This window comes from Halichoerus grypus, chromosome 15 (assembly GCF_964656455.1).
Source record: "Halichoerus grypus chromosome 15, mHalGry1.hap1.1, whole genome shotgun sequence".
In the NCBI taxonomy this organism is placed as follows: Eukaryota; Metazoa; Chordata; class Mammalia; order Carnivora; family Phocidae; genus Halichoerus; species Halichoerus grypus.
In genome coordinates this window covers 56,032,389-56,049,139 of record NC_135726.1, presented here as the reverse complement: position 1 = coordinate 56,049,139, position 16,751 = coordinate 56,032,389, and the positions used below count along the sequence as shown (strand labels likewise).

General features: G+C 50.7%; 1 protein-coding gene across 1 annotated transcript in view; it reads right to left on the bottom strand.

Annotated features, from left to right (window-relative positions):
• Positions 1 to 239: 239 nt before the first annotated feature.
• PPP2R1A (protein phosphatase 2 scaffold subunit Aalpha) overlaps positions 240 to 16,751 on the bottom strand; it is a 39,826-nt gene continuing 23,314 nt past the window's right edge. The window contains exons 4-15 of the mRNA XM_036076334.2: positions 15,820 to 16,052; positions 14,734 to 14,881; positions 14,459 to 14,614; positions 12,136 to 12,250; positions 11,956 to 12,026; positions 11,368 to 11,502; positions 5,643 to 5,816; positions 5,304 to 5,364; positions 4,520 to 4,674; positions 3,416 to 3,558; positions 861 to 952; positions 240 to 706 (exon numbers count right to left, since the gene is read on the bottom strand). Coding sequence (XP_035932227.1) covers positions 690 to 706; positions 861 to 952; positions 3,416 to 3,558; positions 4,520 to 4,674; positions 5,304 to 5,364; positions 5,643 to 5,816; positions 11,368 to 11,502; positions 11,956 to 12,026; positions 12,136 to 12,250; positions 14,459 to 14,614; positions 14,734 to 14,881; positions 15,820 to 16,052 — 1,500 coding nt within the window. The 3' untranslated portion in view covers positions 240 to 689. The remainder of the gene's footprint in view (positions 707 to 860; positions 953 to 3,415; positions 3,559 to 4,519; positions 4,675 to 5,303; positions 5,365 to 5,642; positions 5,817 to 11,367; positions 11,503 to 11,955; positions 12,027 to 12,135; positions 12,251 to 14,458; positions 14,615 to 14,733; positions 14,882 to 15,819; positions 16,053 to 16,751) is intronic.

The following is a 16,751-nucleotide window of genomic DNA, read 5'->3' as shown; positions in this document are numbered from 1 at the left end:
TGGGTAACCTACTAAAGGTCACACAGCCATTAATTAAAAGAACTAGGCTCTGGACCCAGGCAGTCTGACTCCAAGGCACCTGCTCTGAACCACCACATACTTGACTAATGTCTGTGAAACTAGCTGCATCACCGGACTCTCCTAGCCAGAAACCTCATGGACTCTCTATCCTGGAGGCCAGCTACACTCCTGGTGTGGTACCCCTCCTCCATGCTATTGACTAAAACCAGAGGACCAGCTACTTCTAGACCTTTATTTCTCTGTGAAAAGGGAAAACAGGAATAAAATAAAAACGGCACAGTTGACGCAAAAAAAAAAACCACTGGGGGGGTAAAGGAAAGGAAGAAGGGAGAAAGGAGATGGAGAAGTAGATGGGGTAGGGGGTCCCCATTACAGCAGCAGGAGCCAGTGACCTGGGACGCTCACATCTCTCCCCTGCGGGCAGAAGTGGCCCCTTCCTCCCAGGGTCACTGCCCTGTCCCACCTGGGCTCCCCCAAGCCTCTGGGGAGGTGGGCAGTGAGAAGTCAGATTCCCAGGCTGGGGAGAGGAAGAACCGTGCTGAGGGAAGGGGCCTGGGGTCAGACCATGCACAGGGAGTGACAGCCAAAGTCCCCCCACTGTCTCCCCAAGGAAGGGACCTGGGGGGGAGGGTGGACACCAGAGGCCGGCGTTGGCTCCTCTTCCAGCATCAGGCGAGAGACAGAACTGGGGGAACAGGAACAGGAGGGAGTCAGAACCACAGCTAGCCCTCTGCCCACAAGTGCTCCTGCATATCCCCCTCCCAGGAGCTGCTGTTCTCAGGCCTAGGCCCATCCTTGCAGACCACCCTCCCAATGGGGTCTCCGAGTTCACGCCTTACCAGTCAGAGCTTCCTGGGCAAAGTATTTGACATCCACATCCTGATCCTGGGTCAGCTTCTCTAGGATGGGCTTGACTTCGCTCTGCAGCGTGCTGGAAGGACAAAGGGAAGGCAAGGGAAGGGGTGAGCCAAGCTGGGCAGGAGGGCACGAGGCAGGCAGAGGGCTCCTGGGCAAGGAGGGGTTCACACACACAGAGGGCATGTGAGCCCAGAGATGAAATTACTTTGTAGGCTGGAAGTCTAACAAACTAGAACAGAGGTCTCAGTGGTCCAGAATAGGCAAAGGGAGGTCAGACAGTCTGGGAAGGTGGGGCACAGAATAACAGGACCCACAGGTCTCTGAGGCTCAGCAAATGGATGTCTTTATTTAAAGTATTTACTGAGGCCTACTCTGCATTAGGTTGAGTAGAGTGGTAAATCCAACACCTGATTCTTGCCCATGGAGAGCTTGGGCTAGAAGGAAGACACAGACCGAACTGACCATAAGTAACAGAGAAGTGTCAAGTGCCAAAGAAGTACCTGGCCCAATGGGAGCCAAGGGGAGGTATCCACTCTCGAGTAAGGGGCCCTAGGAAATCTACCCGCACTGAAAGTCAGGTGTTTGGGAGAAATGAAGGCATGTCCCCTTCAGTTAACAAACTGTTCCTCTGCCCCATACAACTACCATTCTTACTTCTACCATCTAGATCTGTTTTGCCTATTTTTGAACTTGATATAAATGGAATCACAGACTATGTTTTCTTGGGTCTGGCTTCTCACTGAACATGAGGTTGGTGAGAATCATCTGTGTTGTTAAGCAGAGCAAGAGTCTTCATCACTGAACAGTCTCCAATTGTAGGAACAAACCACAGTTTATCCACTGTACTGTGGACAGGCACTTGGGCTGTTTCCAGTTCATGGCTAATATGAAGAAAGCTACCACAAACATCCTTTTGCTAAAAATAAGCACTCACTTCTCTTGGATATATGCCCAGAAATGGACATGTTGTGCCGGCTCACAGTGAACACATTCTTAGCTTCGCTAGATTCTACCAGTTTTCAGTGACTGTACCCATTTACCACTTACAGCCCCATCTGCTGTGTATGAGAATCCCAGCCATTCTACCAACATCAAATGACCCTGAGTTTTTTTAAGGTTAGCCATTCTGGGGTGTCCTTTTCTCTTCTAAAGATTTTATTTATTTGAGAGAGAGTGAGCGAGGGAGTGCACAAGATGGGGATTGGGAAAGGGAGAAGCAGGCTCCCTGCTGAGGGGCTCGATCCCAAGACCCCAGGATCATGACCTGAGCAGAAGGCAGAGGCTTAACCGACTGAGCCACCCAGGCGCCCCCTGGGGTGTCTTTTCATTTATAATTTCCCAATGACTGATGATGCTGAGCACCTTGTCACGTACATATTGGCTACGAGGAGATCTTCTTTTGGGAGTACCTGTTCAAGTTGGGTTTTGCCTATCTCTTGCATTTGTCTAATTGATTAGTAGGAAATTACTCTGGATGAATCAGTCCTTTGTCAGAAAAATGTATTACAAATACGTCCTCCCCCCATCAGTGGCTCACCATTTTACTCTCATAATGTTCTCCCTCAGTGAAGTTCTTTTACTCAAGGTGAGCTCATCAGCCTTTTCCCATGGGGAGCTATTTAACAAATCTGAGCAATTTAAACAAATCTTTGCAAGTCTTAAAGATGTTGTCCTGTTTTCTTCCAGAATCTTTACTTATTTTTCTGATTCTGGTCTGTTAACTCTAATTTGCTTACGTACCCAAGTGGGAGGTTCCCCCCACCCCCACATGCATATCCAATTGACCCAGTCATGTATGAAAATACCTACATCTCCCTCCTGAACTGCAGTGGTACCTTACTGTTATATACACACGGGTCTGTTTCTGTGCCCTTGACTCTGTTTCTTTGGGCTGTATCATTGTGCCAACACCTCACTTCTTAATTACTGTGGCGTCCTAAGTCTTGGTATCTGGTAGTTGAAGTCTTCCAACTTTTTTCTTTTTTAGGACCACCTTTGCTACTCCAGATCTTTTCATTTCCATGTTAACTTCAGAATCAACTTGTCAAATTTTCAGTAAAGGATCTGCTAAGACTGACTGAGATTATAATGAATCCATACATAAATTTGGGGAACCGTCCCATCCATGAATATTAAGCAGATCTTTAGTTTCTCAAAGCAGTGTTTCATAGTTTTCACTAAAGATATGATACACCTCTCATTAAATTTATTCCTTGGTATTTGATGATTTTGGTGCAACAAATTGCATACATATACAAAAATAATTTATATTTGTTAATTTCATTTTCTAACATGTTGCTACTAGTATACAGAACTGCCACCCCACTGTCCCCTCCCACTATGAGACAGGCCATGGGAATTCTCATTCCACATCTGAGGAAACTACGACCTTGGGAAAGTGAAGAGATAAGCCAAGTTTACAGAGTAAGCGAAGACACACACTGGGTCTCAAACCCTAGGCTCCAACTTCAAAGGTCAAAGATTAGGATGCCTAGAACCAGTCCCACCAGTGTGTGAGGGAGGATCCAAGCCTCACCTGTTGTCCAGGATAGGCCCTATCTTCTGTAGGGACTTGGCCACATTGAAGCGGACGTTGGCGACAGGGTCCCCAGCCATACGCAGGACTGTAGGCAGCATGTGCTTGGTGGTGATGTCCTGCCCACAGACCTCAGACAGCACCTGGGGGCGGTGAGCAACAGAGGGGTGATTATACAAAGTTCATGGCTAACTCCCATTTCCCCCTTCCTCTGACCAGGCCACCTCAGGGATGAACAGGCCTGAGGGTGACACTGGGCAATATGGGGGATTCTGAGCCCAGGTTCGCCCACCCTGGGGTCAGCTGATTCTCCTGAAACTACCATCTCCACTAATGCCAAATACCACTGTCTCCTTGTCCTGGAAACCCCCAGCCCAGACTGTCCTGGTCCCATTTCCCCATCCTCAGAATTCTCTTTATCTTCTGGGGATGGGCTTGATCCCTAACCCTTGGCATGCCTTCCTTTAGTGTGATGGTCTCCAAGGTGAGATGTGGGAAGAAATCATCAGAGAACACTCAGTTCTACCTATATGTTTTTAAATTCTATCTTTTAATTTTTAGTTATGTGTATGGTTTATTTAAATGAATAGAAAGGAACCCTTGCTCCATATTACATTAACTGCTCTAAACCCTTTGCACGTATGGCCAGATTAATCTTCACCACCTCATGAGTACTGTGATTACCAGCACGAGTGCTCTACTAGTAAGAAAACTAAAGCCCCCGAGCAGTTAGGAAATGTCCCAAGGTCCGTGACTAATATATGGCAGAGCTAGAATTAAGGAGTAGGTCTGACTCCAGAGCCTGCACACAAAACCAATGATCATAAACAAGTATACGTATACACTTTGTGGAGGAGAGGGATGCTCGGAAAGGTGTGGCAGTCACTGCTCAGCAGGCCAAGCCTCCCTAGTCTTGGGGTTCCCACCATGCAGGTCCCCACTCCCTGGCCTGTAGTTCCTCGGGGACTCATCCCTGCCCCGCCCAAACCTCACCATGTCCCCACTCCCAAGCCAGACGTCTTCCTTAGGACGCCCGCCATCCCTCCTCTCCCAGGTACTCCCAGTTCCCTGGGCACAGGCCAGCGGGCAGGTGGGGGAGCTCACATTGATGCAGAAGAGCGTAGTCATACGGTGCAGGTAGTTGGGGTCCCCAGACATGGCCAAGACCTTGGGGATGATAGTGGCATGGGCCCACTCCTTCCCAAATTTCTCCACCAACTTCTTCAGGTTGCTGGTGGCCGCCTCACGGATGGCATAGACTGCAGAAGGGCAGGGATTCAGGAGGTGGAGGAGTGAGCAGGCAGGGAGTGGCAGGCACTCGCATACCTAGGTACTAAGCTGCAGGTGAACCGAACGGTTTGCTATGTGCTAAAGGTAGGGTTATCTTCCCAATGGCTCCAAGACACAGGTTTCACTATTGGCCTTTTATAAATGGGCAAACTACAGCTCTAAGAAGTGATGTGCCCAAGCAAATCATTCAGTAATTAGTACTTGGAACAGTAACGATACAGACAATTGTTAACTTTAATTTTTACCCGTCAGTGAAAACAATGAGCAGTTCTCACAATGGCCCCGAAAGACTGAGAAGCCCCCTATTTCACAAAGGCGTGTGCTTGAGCTTCCACAGCCAGGGGGCAGGATTCCAGCCCAGGTCATCTGCCCGGTGGCCCTCACACTCTCTCTCTCCACTGTACCAGGCCACCCCTACGTGATCTGCTCTAACCCCCTCCCATCCTGCATTTCTCTAGGATTCTAAAAAGCCAAGGAGTTGATCCACATAAGCAGCTGGCCTGGGAGAGTGACTCCACACCCCTCCCGGCCCCAGCCAATGCCCATCTATCCTTCCTGGAGCACCAGCATCCTCCCCCATCCTACTGGAGAGACTCACCATGATCCACAAGCCAGGCCATGCACAAGGAGTTGAGCTTCTCATCAAAGAACTCCACCCCCTTCAGAAGAAAAAAAGGTTAAGGAAATCAAGGGAGACTGGGTAGTTTCCAGCGATACCCCAGGGAAACACCCCCACCCAAACACATCGGGTATTTCTCAGCTTCATCTGGGGGGCTCCTCTCCCTTCTCTTTTCTAACTGAAGTCTACCCACCTTTATAGCCCCATTCCCCGTGCCCCTTCCTCCTACTCCCCAGACAGCCCGTACAGGCCCCAGTGACACTGTCATAGCCCTGGACACACTGCCCACAAGGCCTGACCCCAAGCCACCTCACTCACCAGCTGTCCAGCCAGCAGGGGCATGTACTCAATGATGGCCAGCCGCACTCGCCACTTGGCATCTTCAGCCAGCTCCACAATGGCGGGCAGCAGGGACTGGGACAGCTGCCGGATCCCGATCACCTCATTCACGCAGTCCAGGTTGGAGATGATGTTCAGCCGCACCTCCGGGCACTGGGGAGAAGACAGGGGTCTGAGAAGATGCACCTGGCCCAGAAGAGGGCTGAGAAAGTTGCGCCGCAACAACTCCGTAGAAGCCGCACTTCCTGAGGGCCTGCTACTGCCCTGCCCGGCTCCTCCTGAGCAAGCAACATGGGTTATTATGGGAGGCAGTTTTCCAATCTCACCAGAGAGCACAAGACATGTTCATTCATTCTGAAGCACCTGCAGGAATCACTGCAGAAATATGGTGCTCTGGAAAAAAGAGACGTGGTAACATTCCCACTCTGCTGGGTGCCGGCTGGGAGCCCATCAGCAGGGGACGGTACCTCCCTGGCTGTTAATCTGTGACAGGGAAGCAAGCATCTAGCCTCGGGCGTGGTTGAGGTCATTAGAGTGCCTGCTGGCGTCTGATCCACAAGAGGCCTGATGTGTGGGAGCTCATTAGAATCACTTCTGTGACTTCTGTTCTCCCTGCTGGTCTTTGAGCTCTGTAAGGAGCACGTCTCATTCATCCTTACGTCTCCGGTACCTGGCACAGTCTCTGGCCCATAGCACGTGCTCAACACATTTCTGCTCAAAGAATGCACAAAGGAATAAGGAAATATTTTTGAGTTGCCTGTTGACTACCAGTATTATGAGCACTGACTTACCACGTATGTATACACACACATACGTTACTATACATATATATACATATACACACATACGTACCCCGCCTACTTCCATAAAGCAAGTGAACAACTTGTAAGAAAAGGCACATAAACACAATTAGTTGTTAATCAAAACAGAAGCCCTACTAGATCCTTGTCACATATTCCTAGATGGCAGACATCACAAGAAGTTCTAACTTGAACCAAGTGAGAAACAAATCACTGAACCAAGTAAACCGGTGTGCTTTGCAATAAAGGGTTAACTCAGCAAGTCCAGGTTGCTCAAACTTGGCACATTCCGAACAAGGTTGGGCCCTTGACCAGCTTCTGGGAGATCTCTAAGCCCCTGGAATATCCTATCTGGTGAGAGTATCCTTGTGGTTACCTGGGAGACGTGGGCTGTGCCAGACATTATGCTAACAACATGACTTACAGCAAGGACCGAGCTATCCACTTGACCTCTGGAGGGCCTGCAGACCGAGTAACTGAGGTCAACCATGCAGGCAGCTCCAATCCATGGCCATGTAACCAATCCCCAATAAAATCCCTGGAAACCAAGGCACAGTGACCTTCTGTGGTTGGCAATACTCTGTGGATGCTGTCACGTGTCATCCATGGGAGATTTAAGCTCCGTCCACAGGACTGCACAAGAGAGGACACCTGGCAGCTCATGCCGAGTCTCCCCTGTGCACCTTTTTCCTGACTTTATCCTTTCACTGTGACCAACAGCAACCCCAAGTAGGAGAGCTTTTCTGAGAGGGCTGTCTTAGCAAATCACTGAACCTGAGCATGGTGGTGGGAACACAGATGCAGAAAGCAGTGAAGAGTAATGCAACTGCTGAAAGGACAAGGGGGGGCTCAGCTGGCACCTCTCAAGTAAAATCCCCAGAGTCCCGCCGACAAATGCCTCTTTCCTTTATCAAACACAGTAAGGCTCTTATTTAGGAACAGAAGACAGACAATTCCCTGCTGGCTAGTCCAATGGCTGAAGGAGAACTCTCAGAACCAACACCATTTCCCTCCCTACACGGTACTAATTCATTCCTTTCTAGAGCCAAGGATACTGACGGAGGAACTACCCCAATACTGACTACCCTGTTGGTTTCCCCTTTCTATGACAGTTGCTTTAAATCTTACAGAGTGGATTTAAACGTTTTTTTGTGTGTTTTGTTTTTTTTAAGATTTTATTTATTTATTTGACAGAGAGAGACACAGTGAGAGAGGGAACAGAAGCAGGGGGAGTGGGAGAGGGAGAAGCAGGCTTCCCGCCGAGCAGGGAGCCTGATGCGGGGCTCGATCCCAGGACCCTGGGATCATGACCTGAGCCGAAGGCAGATGCTTAATGACTGAGCCACCCAGGCGCCCCAGGATTTAAACGTTTGTGAAACGTTTGTGAAACGTTGATTACATAAATTGTATCAACTCATGTAAATAACTGAACATTAAGTCAACTTTTCTTTTTTTTTTTTTTTTAAGAGATGGGGAGGGGGGAGCGGTGGGGGAGGCAGAGGGAAGGAGAGAGGGAATCTTAAGCAGGCTCCACACCCTGCACGGAGCCCAATGTGGGGCTCAGGGCTCGATCTCATGACCCTGAGATCATGACCTAAGCCATTTTGACCTAAGTCAAAATCAAGAGTCAGATGCTTAACCGTTCAAGTCACCCAGGCACCCCTCAACGTTGCTTTGCTTTCTTTTTTTCTTTTAAAGATTTTATTTATTTGACAGAGACACAGCGAGAGGGAACACAAGCAGGGGGAGTGGGAGAGGGAGAAGCAGGCTTCCTGCGGAGCAGGGAGCCCAATGTGGGGCTCGATCCCAGGACCCTAGGATCATGACTTGAGCCGAAGGCAGACGCTTAACAACTGAGCCACCCAGGCGCCCCCTCAACGCTGCTTTACTTAAAGGGACAATGTTTTATAAACATTGGGCACAATGTTTATAAAAGCCTGAACTGTCATAATGTTAAGAGATTATACCTATTCTTTCTTTTCCTAAGAAAGATTTCTGGGGTGGGAAGAGCCCCATCTGCCACCCTAACCCCAGTCTAGGAAGGCAAGTTAGTTTGGATGTGCATGTGTCAGAATCTACTCCAGGGGAATGTAATAAAGATGATCAAGTCAACTGGGCGGACCAAGATACGGTCAGAGTCAGGGCTGGCAAGGGTGAGGAGGGAGCCTCGCATTACGCCTCACTTGGTAGGAAGGCATCAGCTACACCCACTATAAAGAGGGAAATTTCTTCTTTGAATAAATTGGAAATCAACCAGATTGAGGTCTCATTTGAATAAAAAACAACTGAAAGGCATCTAAAACCATCGTGATGGCCTTTCTGTACCGTGTAGAGACCCACGTGCTGAGTCTGGCCTGCTTTCAAATGTGATGAAAAATGAAGGGAGTTAGCACCTACCCAGGGCTGTGAATGTCCTGACAGTGAATGGGCCTCTTTACTTTCCCTGAAGGTTAGCCATACACAGTCCTAAAGATGGAAAATACTGCACGTACCCATATGGGAGTCTCACCTCTGGAGACGAGGAAGAAATGAGCATCTAACAAACCACCACCTAACTGAGTATGGACTCTGCAGCAACACACGAGCCAAACCAAGCCTCCTGTGTCAGCAGGCTTACTTCCCCCAGCTGCCATGTCACTCCCTGGTGCAGAGCATCAGAAAGCCCATCTCAGAAGGCCCAGAGGAGGAACTCTGGGCCACAGCTGAAGAGCAACTCTTGCTGGGGCATCTGAAAGGTCAGGTATAATTCTGAGACTCCATGTCAGCCAGAGACCAGAGACAGGAGAAGCCTTTCTCAGATGAGGGCTTTCCCACAAACCACCACTTACCCTCAGGAAGGGCAGAAAACGATTTCCTTGTTGAAACTACTCTGGTCATAAAACAACAACAAAACAAGGCTTTGAAATGAGCCAATAAACCAAGTGAGTAAGTGTGTGCAGTGAAGGGTTAACTCAGCAGGCCTGGATTGTCTGAAACCTACACTTTTCAAAGACAGGGCTGGCCCCTGCCTAGCTCCTGGGAGGTCACCTGAGCCCCTGGTGCATAAGGCACAGTGTCCTGAACACATGAGAAGAGAAGGCGCAAACAAATACAACGCCTTACACCATGTAACTTCAGGCAAATCCAGAAAAAGGCCTTTTATTTGGATGTTTATAAACCTTATCACATATAAAATATAAAGTTCACAGATCTAAAACGGAAATCTCAAATACAAGTCAGATGACTAACTCAAACCAAGAAAACCATGATGGGTTTTTTTCTTTTCTTCTTTGCAAGAGAAGCTGCGCCGGGACAGACCCCGGCTGCGGGAGTATGATCGCCACGCAGCACTTGCTAACGGCGAAACCGGCGCAGAAACCGGCGCAGAAACCGGCTCCGGCTCTGTTCTAGCACGTGTGGGCTCACCCTCACACTCAAGCTCAGTGTGCATCTCTCCTCGACGCCAGAAAGCAAAATGCTCCCCAAGACCCTGGTGAGGTGTTAAAAGGACACAAAAGCCAATTCGAGGGACTCTCACCAGGCAAGCTGTCCCCATTTAAGCATCAGAAGTGAATATAAATCATAACAAGTTATAACTACAAAAAGCATACTTCTAAAAGAAAACATACGTGAAGCACTTTACTTGGGTCATAAAATTTAAGTCATTACAAAAATTATGGTTTAAACTGTAACAACTGATACAAATAAATGACCAAAAGTAAGATTACTAAGCTTCTCTTTAAAAGGCGCATTGTCTGTAATTGTGGGGCTGAGAGATTATCCCATCATAGCAGAATTTAAAAACGTGACATTTTGGGGCCAGTGGCAGAGGACTCAGGCTGATGTGATTTCCTAGTACTGGGCGTGCTGGGGGCCGGGGGGTGTAGGGAGAGCAGGGAGGCAGGAAGACTGAGGCCTTTGGCAGAATGAGTCACAGTCCAGCAAACCGTCTCACCACCTGCCTCGTCACCACCATGACAAGAACCAGGGAGCCTGCCAACCACCCCGCCCCACACGGTCCTGTCCGCATCTCTGCAGCCACACCTCTCTCCCACCAGTCTGGTCTCCCCGTACCTCTCCTGGCCTCCCCACTGCGTTCTTTCTTTGACAGAAGCCTCAGGGTTCCTTTCTAACACCCACATCTGTTCCAGTGCTTCCAGCTGCCCACCGTGCGGTTCAAGCCCGAACTCCTTCCTTGGCCGTCACCCCACGACCTGTCCAGCCATCACCCAGCACACACTCATCTTCTGTGCTCCAGGCCAACTGAACAGCAAGGTGTGGTCACATGACTGGCTCTGGCCAATGGGGTGTGTGGGGAGGGAACAGACTGATGGGTGCTCTCTTTTGGGTCTTGCCCTTACGAGGACCACACTTCCTGCTGTCTAATACCTTCTGCCTCCATACTGGCTGGGGGTGGTGAAAATCAGAGCAGCTGTCTCGGACCCAGAGAGCGCGGAGGTCAGCAGGGCTAACCCCCAGCGTAGGCCCACCTAGCTCTGAACCGTTGTGAGAAAATTAATTCTCTTATGTAAGCCACTGTATTTTGGGGTCTTCATTACAGCACCTTTACCTAAATTTTAAAAGACACGAATGTATCACAGCACCTACATGATCATGGATTCATGGGATTGCCCACCAGTCTCTCTACTGTCAGTCTCTGAAGGTCTCTGAGAAGTACAACTGTCTTAGATTTTTTTGGTATCCCTGACACCCAGAAAAAGAACCAGCACAGAGCAAGGGCATACAAAACGTTGCCTCATAAGTGAATGAGCGAATGCACAGTCCACAGTGCCCACCAGTATTCAACTCATTCGGGACCTGGGTGTCTGTTAAGACTCTAGGAGACTCCTGGCCAATCTGGGAAAGCAGCTGACCCACCTGTCACCTCTGCCAACCGAGAGCTCGAGCCTTTGCGGCACCCTTACCTCATCCTTCAGCTGAGCCAGGAAGAGGGGCAAGAGGTGCTCAATGGTGTTGTCTTTGCCCAGGATGGGGGAGAGGCCCATGATGACGGAGGCCAGGGCCGACTTCACGTGTTGGTTGGCATCTGACACCAGCTCCTGGGAGGGAGAAGGAAGGGGGAGCCACAGGGTCAGGATGACCCCTGCAGCAGCCAGTGACCAAGCACACTCCCACCTCCTACGAGGCCTGAGCCCTGGCCTTCTTCTGCCCTTCTCCCTCATGGAGCAGGGATGGTTTAGGGTACAAAGGTACAAGGCAGTTTCTTTACCTGTCCCGCCTGCTTAGAGTTCCATGAGCCCTGCTCCTAGAAGCCCCCCACCCTAAGGCCAAAGCTCTTAGAACTTTTGAGGGGAAGCACTCCCACTCCAAGCTCAGCCCCAAACCTCAGATTCTGCCTGCACTCAGGGACCCCACCTGCTTCCAACCCAACACCGCCCAGTCCTAGAAGGCTAGGAACTGTTTGCCTCTGAATGTCCATAAAGCCCAATGTCCACCCCTCCTCTTCGGCAGGCTAAGATCTGCCCTATTCCTCCCACCAAACTCCTTGTTACCTTGATGCAGGGTAAGATCTGGGTCATGATCACATTCTCCCGACAGTCAGCTGAGAGATTTTCACAGAATTCTGTGGGAGGGAGAAGGGAGGCAGAGGAAGGTGAGACCTGATGTCCTGGTTCTGCCTCGGGCCCCTCGGACACCCTCCCATTTGCTGTGTTCTGGTTGCCAGCACCAACCTTTGACCTTGTGGGAGGCTGCGGCCCTCACCTCGGCCTCACAGTCTTTCATCAGGTTCTGGAAGGCAGGCACCAGGTCTGTCTTGGTGATCTCAGGCCCCACTGCTTTCTGGAGCTGCAGACAGAAAGCAGGGGGAGTGAGAGGGCTGGGCAGTACTCTGGGTGAATGAGACGAGAATCAAAGTTAAAGGCACCAGAACTGGGGGTGAGAAGAATGTGGCCCTTGGAATCACTGCTGAGATCTATTCCCAGCACCACAGGGTGAGCCCAGGCAAGTCTCCAAGTCTCTCTGAGCCTGTTTCCTCAAAAGCAGAATGAGGGCCATGAGAGTACCTACCGCACAGTGTTGTTGTCTGCATTAAAAATAACAACAGGTCTCCTTACTGCTCAAGCCATTTGGGGTGGGGTTTTCTGTTATCTGATCCAAAAACATTCTAGTGATACGGCTCCTCCTTTTTATTAATTTTAAATATTAATTTTAATTTATATTCTTCTATATTTTTCAAATTGGTTACCCAACCCTGTATTACTCTTGTAACGAAATGATGCGTCAAGACTGAGGGGGAAGAAGGCATGCCAGGGAAGGCACCTGTGTTCTGCTGCAAAGCTGGCTCCTGAAGACTTCGCAGGAAGCAGGACAGCTCATGACTAAGAAGGCAACAAACAAAAACTCTGAAGGGCCCAATGCTACCTGGGGCAAATGCTGCCCCTCAGACAAACAGGACACCTACTGAGTGTCTCCTGGGCACTGTGCACTGCTTAACTCTAAAATCCCTGCCTTCATTGAGCTTTTATCTAAAACCCAGTGTGATCCAGCTCATGCTGTCCAGAAGCCGAGGATGGAAGAATCGTCTTTAACCAGGTGCTGAGCCTCCAGGGTGCAGCCGCCCTGTGCTAACATTTTCACGGGCAACACGGATGGTCCAGGAAATGTTTTCCTGAGGCTCCAAGTCCTTCCAGCAAACACCATGGAAATAAGCACACTCACAGGAACAGGGAGCCACGGGGTAGAATGGCACCCAAGGCTCGAACCCTGTGCTTCTCTCCAGCTTTCTCTCATGTGGGGCGCCCAAGAGCAAGTCCTGAATGTTCTCCCTTGCACTGGTTCTGACTCCCAGGGCTCCACGCACACGCTGTCCTTTTGTTGGAACACAGTCCTAACCCAGCTCTCACCCACTCATCTTCTAGAACCAGCTGCGGCACCACCTCCTCTTCTCAATGCCCCACGCAGGTCTGTCAGCTTTGGGGCTGACAGTTTCCCTCTATCTCAGCGGACCCTCCCCTTCAGGCTGCCTGCTCCTTGGGGAGGCTGGGAATATGAATTCACTGGATCCCCAGCACCCACAAAAAGAGCTGATGGTCAACAAACATGCTGGTGGGATAAGCAAACTTGAGTCTCTGTGGAAAGAGCACTGTCCTAGGATCTTGTCAGAGACCTGGGATCTTTTCCTTGTTCTGCCTGCCTGGTGGTGTCATTCTGACCAGTTCTGAGCTGTGCTATGGGCTGAACTGAGCCTCCAAAATTCCTATGTTACAGGCCCTAACCCCTCAGTACCTCAGAAAGTGACTGTATTTGAAGACAGGGTTTTAAGAGGTAATTAAGGTGGCCCTACTCCAAAACGACTGGAATCCTTATAAGAGGGGAGATTAGGACACAGGCATGCACAGCGGGGAGACCATGTGAAGATATGGGAAAAGACCATCTACAAGCCAAGAAAAGAAGTCTCGGAGGGGCGCTTGGGTGGCTCAGTCAGTTAAGTGCCGGACTCTTGATTTTGGCTCAGGTCATGATCTCAGGGTCCTGGGATCAAGCCCTCCGGTGGGCTCTGTGCTCAGTGAGGAGTCTACCTGTCCCTCTCTCTCTGTTCCTCCTCTCTCACTCAACAAATAAGTAAATAAAATCTTAAAAAAAAAAAGTCCTGGACTAATCTCCAGAACAGTGAGGGAATAAAGTACCCTCCAGTCTGTGGTACTTTGTCATGGCAGCCCCCAAAACTAATACAGGCTACGTCCTCCCTTTTGTAAAAGGGGAGAGTTTGATTAGGTCAAGAGCACACACATATTACCCTTCTCTGCTCTGTGGCTCTCCACAGAACCTGAACTTGGCTTCAGAATCCTTCCCAACACAGCACTTCAAGTTGCGACTATTACTCAACCCGGGTTGGCAATATGAAGTGAGACCCAACCAGATGATCAGAGATCTTACTGCTCAAACACCCAATAATTTGTCGGATATAACTAAAAACCCAGCTTCTACGTGTGGCCCCATCCCTACCCCTGAGGGCCTCAGTTTCCCCATCTGTGAGTTGTGAACAGTCCCCACCTCTGTGAACTTGTCAGCCACCATGTATCGGACGCGCCAGGACTTGTCCTCAGCAGCCTGGCGCAGAGTGGGCATCACCAGGGCCTCCAGATCCTCCTGGGGTAGTAGCTGGGCGATGTTCACACATGCCTCCACCGCCAGCAGCCGCACCGAGTCCTGGGGAGAGGATCAGAGCTGTGAGGGCCGCAGAGACCCGTTACCTTTGGGAGTCCCTTTTAGACACAGAATCTGCTAGAGGAAGGGGATGGAGTAGGGGGTTGGGGAGCAGACCCCACCTGCTCGTCAGAGGCCAGGTTGGAGAACATGGGGATGATCTCACTCTTGACATTGTCCAGCTCCAGCACCTTGGCGAACTCCCCCAGCTTGGAGGCTGCGGCCCGCCGCACCATGGGGGTGTCATCTGAGCATAGGTTCCGGAAGTACCTGGGGGTTGGAAGTGGGACTCAGGGGGAGGAAGGCCTAGGATCCCACAGCAGCACACAGAGGAAGAGAGGAGAAAGCAGACGGCAGTCATGCCAAGTCCTGGCTTTGCCTGAGCGACCCCGGACAAGCGACGAGCCCCCGAGTCTTCCCAGGCCTATAAAATGGAGCTGATGGTGATACTTCCCACCGCACAAGGTCATGATGAGGTTTACACAAGATAATGTGCGTGAAAGCAGAGCAGCCGATCTGCACATAGTAAGTCCCAGTGAACGGCAGTTACCGACCATATCATTCTGACCATATAAAGTTGTTGGGCTAAGATGCTGTCCAGGGCTTCCTCAAAGGTTTTACTTTTCAGGAGCGTGGGGGATGCACGCATGCACACAGACCTCTAAGCAAACGTGGGCAGCTGTAAGCCAGTATTCTGTCATGTGTAAGAACTCAGGGCCTGGGCTTGCTGCTCAAGTCTGTGCAGTTGGTGAGTGAACGAAGTCCAGAGGGACGGGAAAAACACGTACTAATGGGAAATTTTAATCCAATTAGAAGCATTTTCATTCACTGTTCCTGGAGAGGAGTCTTACATACAAGGAATTCTCTGGAGTATCAAGCCTAAGGGGAGGAGGGCGGAGGCGGCGGCCAAACTGAGCCAGTCTATCTATGAGGGTTCTGGACCGGGGGCAGGCCTGAAATGGCACCCACCTCACGGGTGGAGTGCTTTTATGAGCCAGATCTGTTCCCAGCACTGTATGTGGTCATTCTTGTAAATCCTCACGATGCCCAATGGGAGGAAGGAGCTATCATTTCTCCATTTCCTAAATGAGCAAGAGGCTGTGTCTGGACCCAGCCTGGGGACGCCGCTCTCTGAGGGGCGGAGGAGGGGAGGAGTGGGGGCTGAGCCTGAGAGAAGGGGTCCAAGCTGAGGGAAGGCTGGGACTCACTGTCGAAGTTCTGCCTTGACGGCGCTGGACACGCGGGGGTAGCAGACAGAGAAGAGGCCACAAGCTGAGGTGCGGGAGGTGAACCAGTCGCCGCCCGCCAACCGCTTCACCAGCGGCACGAAGTGGGCCTCGAGGTCAGAGGGTGAGTGCTCGTGCGAGATGGCCCGCAAGGACTCCACCGCCTTATCCCGCACCACCGTCTCTTCCACCGTGGCCAGCGACTCCAGGGGTGGCTGCGGGACAGAGCACAAGGTCACAGCAGGTCCCCTCCTCACCACCCCAGCCTTGAGCCCTACCCCATGCCCCCCGTGGCTCATCTCCTTAGAGAAACCTTCCTTGACCTCTCCACCAGCAGGCCTTCCTGAAGAGCCCTAACAAAGAGCCTCACATAGAGGCCCTTGAAGGAGCTTCATTGAGGGCCATGATCCTCACAATTCTACCTATCACTTTCTGAGCAGAGGGTCACAGCTGTCCTTGGCTCCTCACAGTGCATGGATAATCATGGATACTGACTGGAACATCTATTTGCTGGGTGTCCTAAGCAGGGTCACTGTGTCACACAACCTGGGATTTGGGGGGGTGGTGGTGGTGGAAGAGAACAGGGGACAATGTTGACTCTATGAAGCAGGTCCCGTGATGGTCTTCATTTTACAAAAGAGGAAACTGAGGCAGGCAAGTTAAATTAACTTGCCCACACTAGTGCTAGCTACAAGACAGGATCCAAACCAGGCCACCTGGTTCCCAAGTTTGCAAAGGGTTAAAAGCACGGCTGTGGTTTCTGATAGGGGACTGCCCCAGGAGCTCACGTGACTGGCAAACCTGAGGCTTGGGACTGCAGGCCTGGAGGGGTCCTGCTCCTTTAGGGACATCTGACTGGTTCATCACATGTCCCCAGAGCCCAGCAGAGCTCCTCGGACAGGGCGGGAACTCAG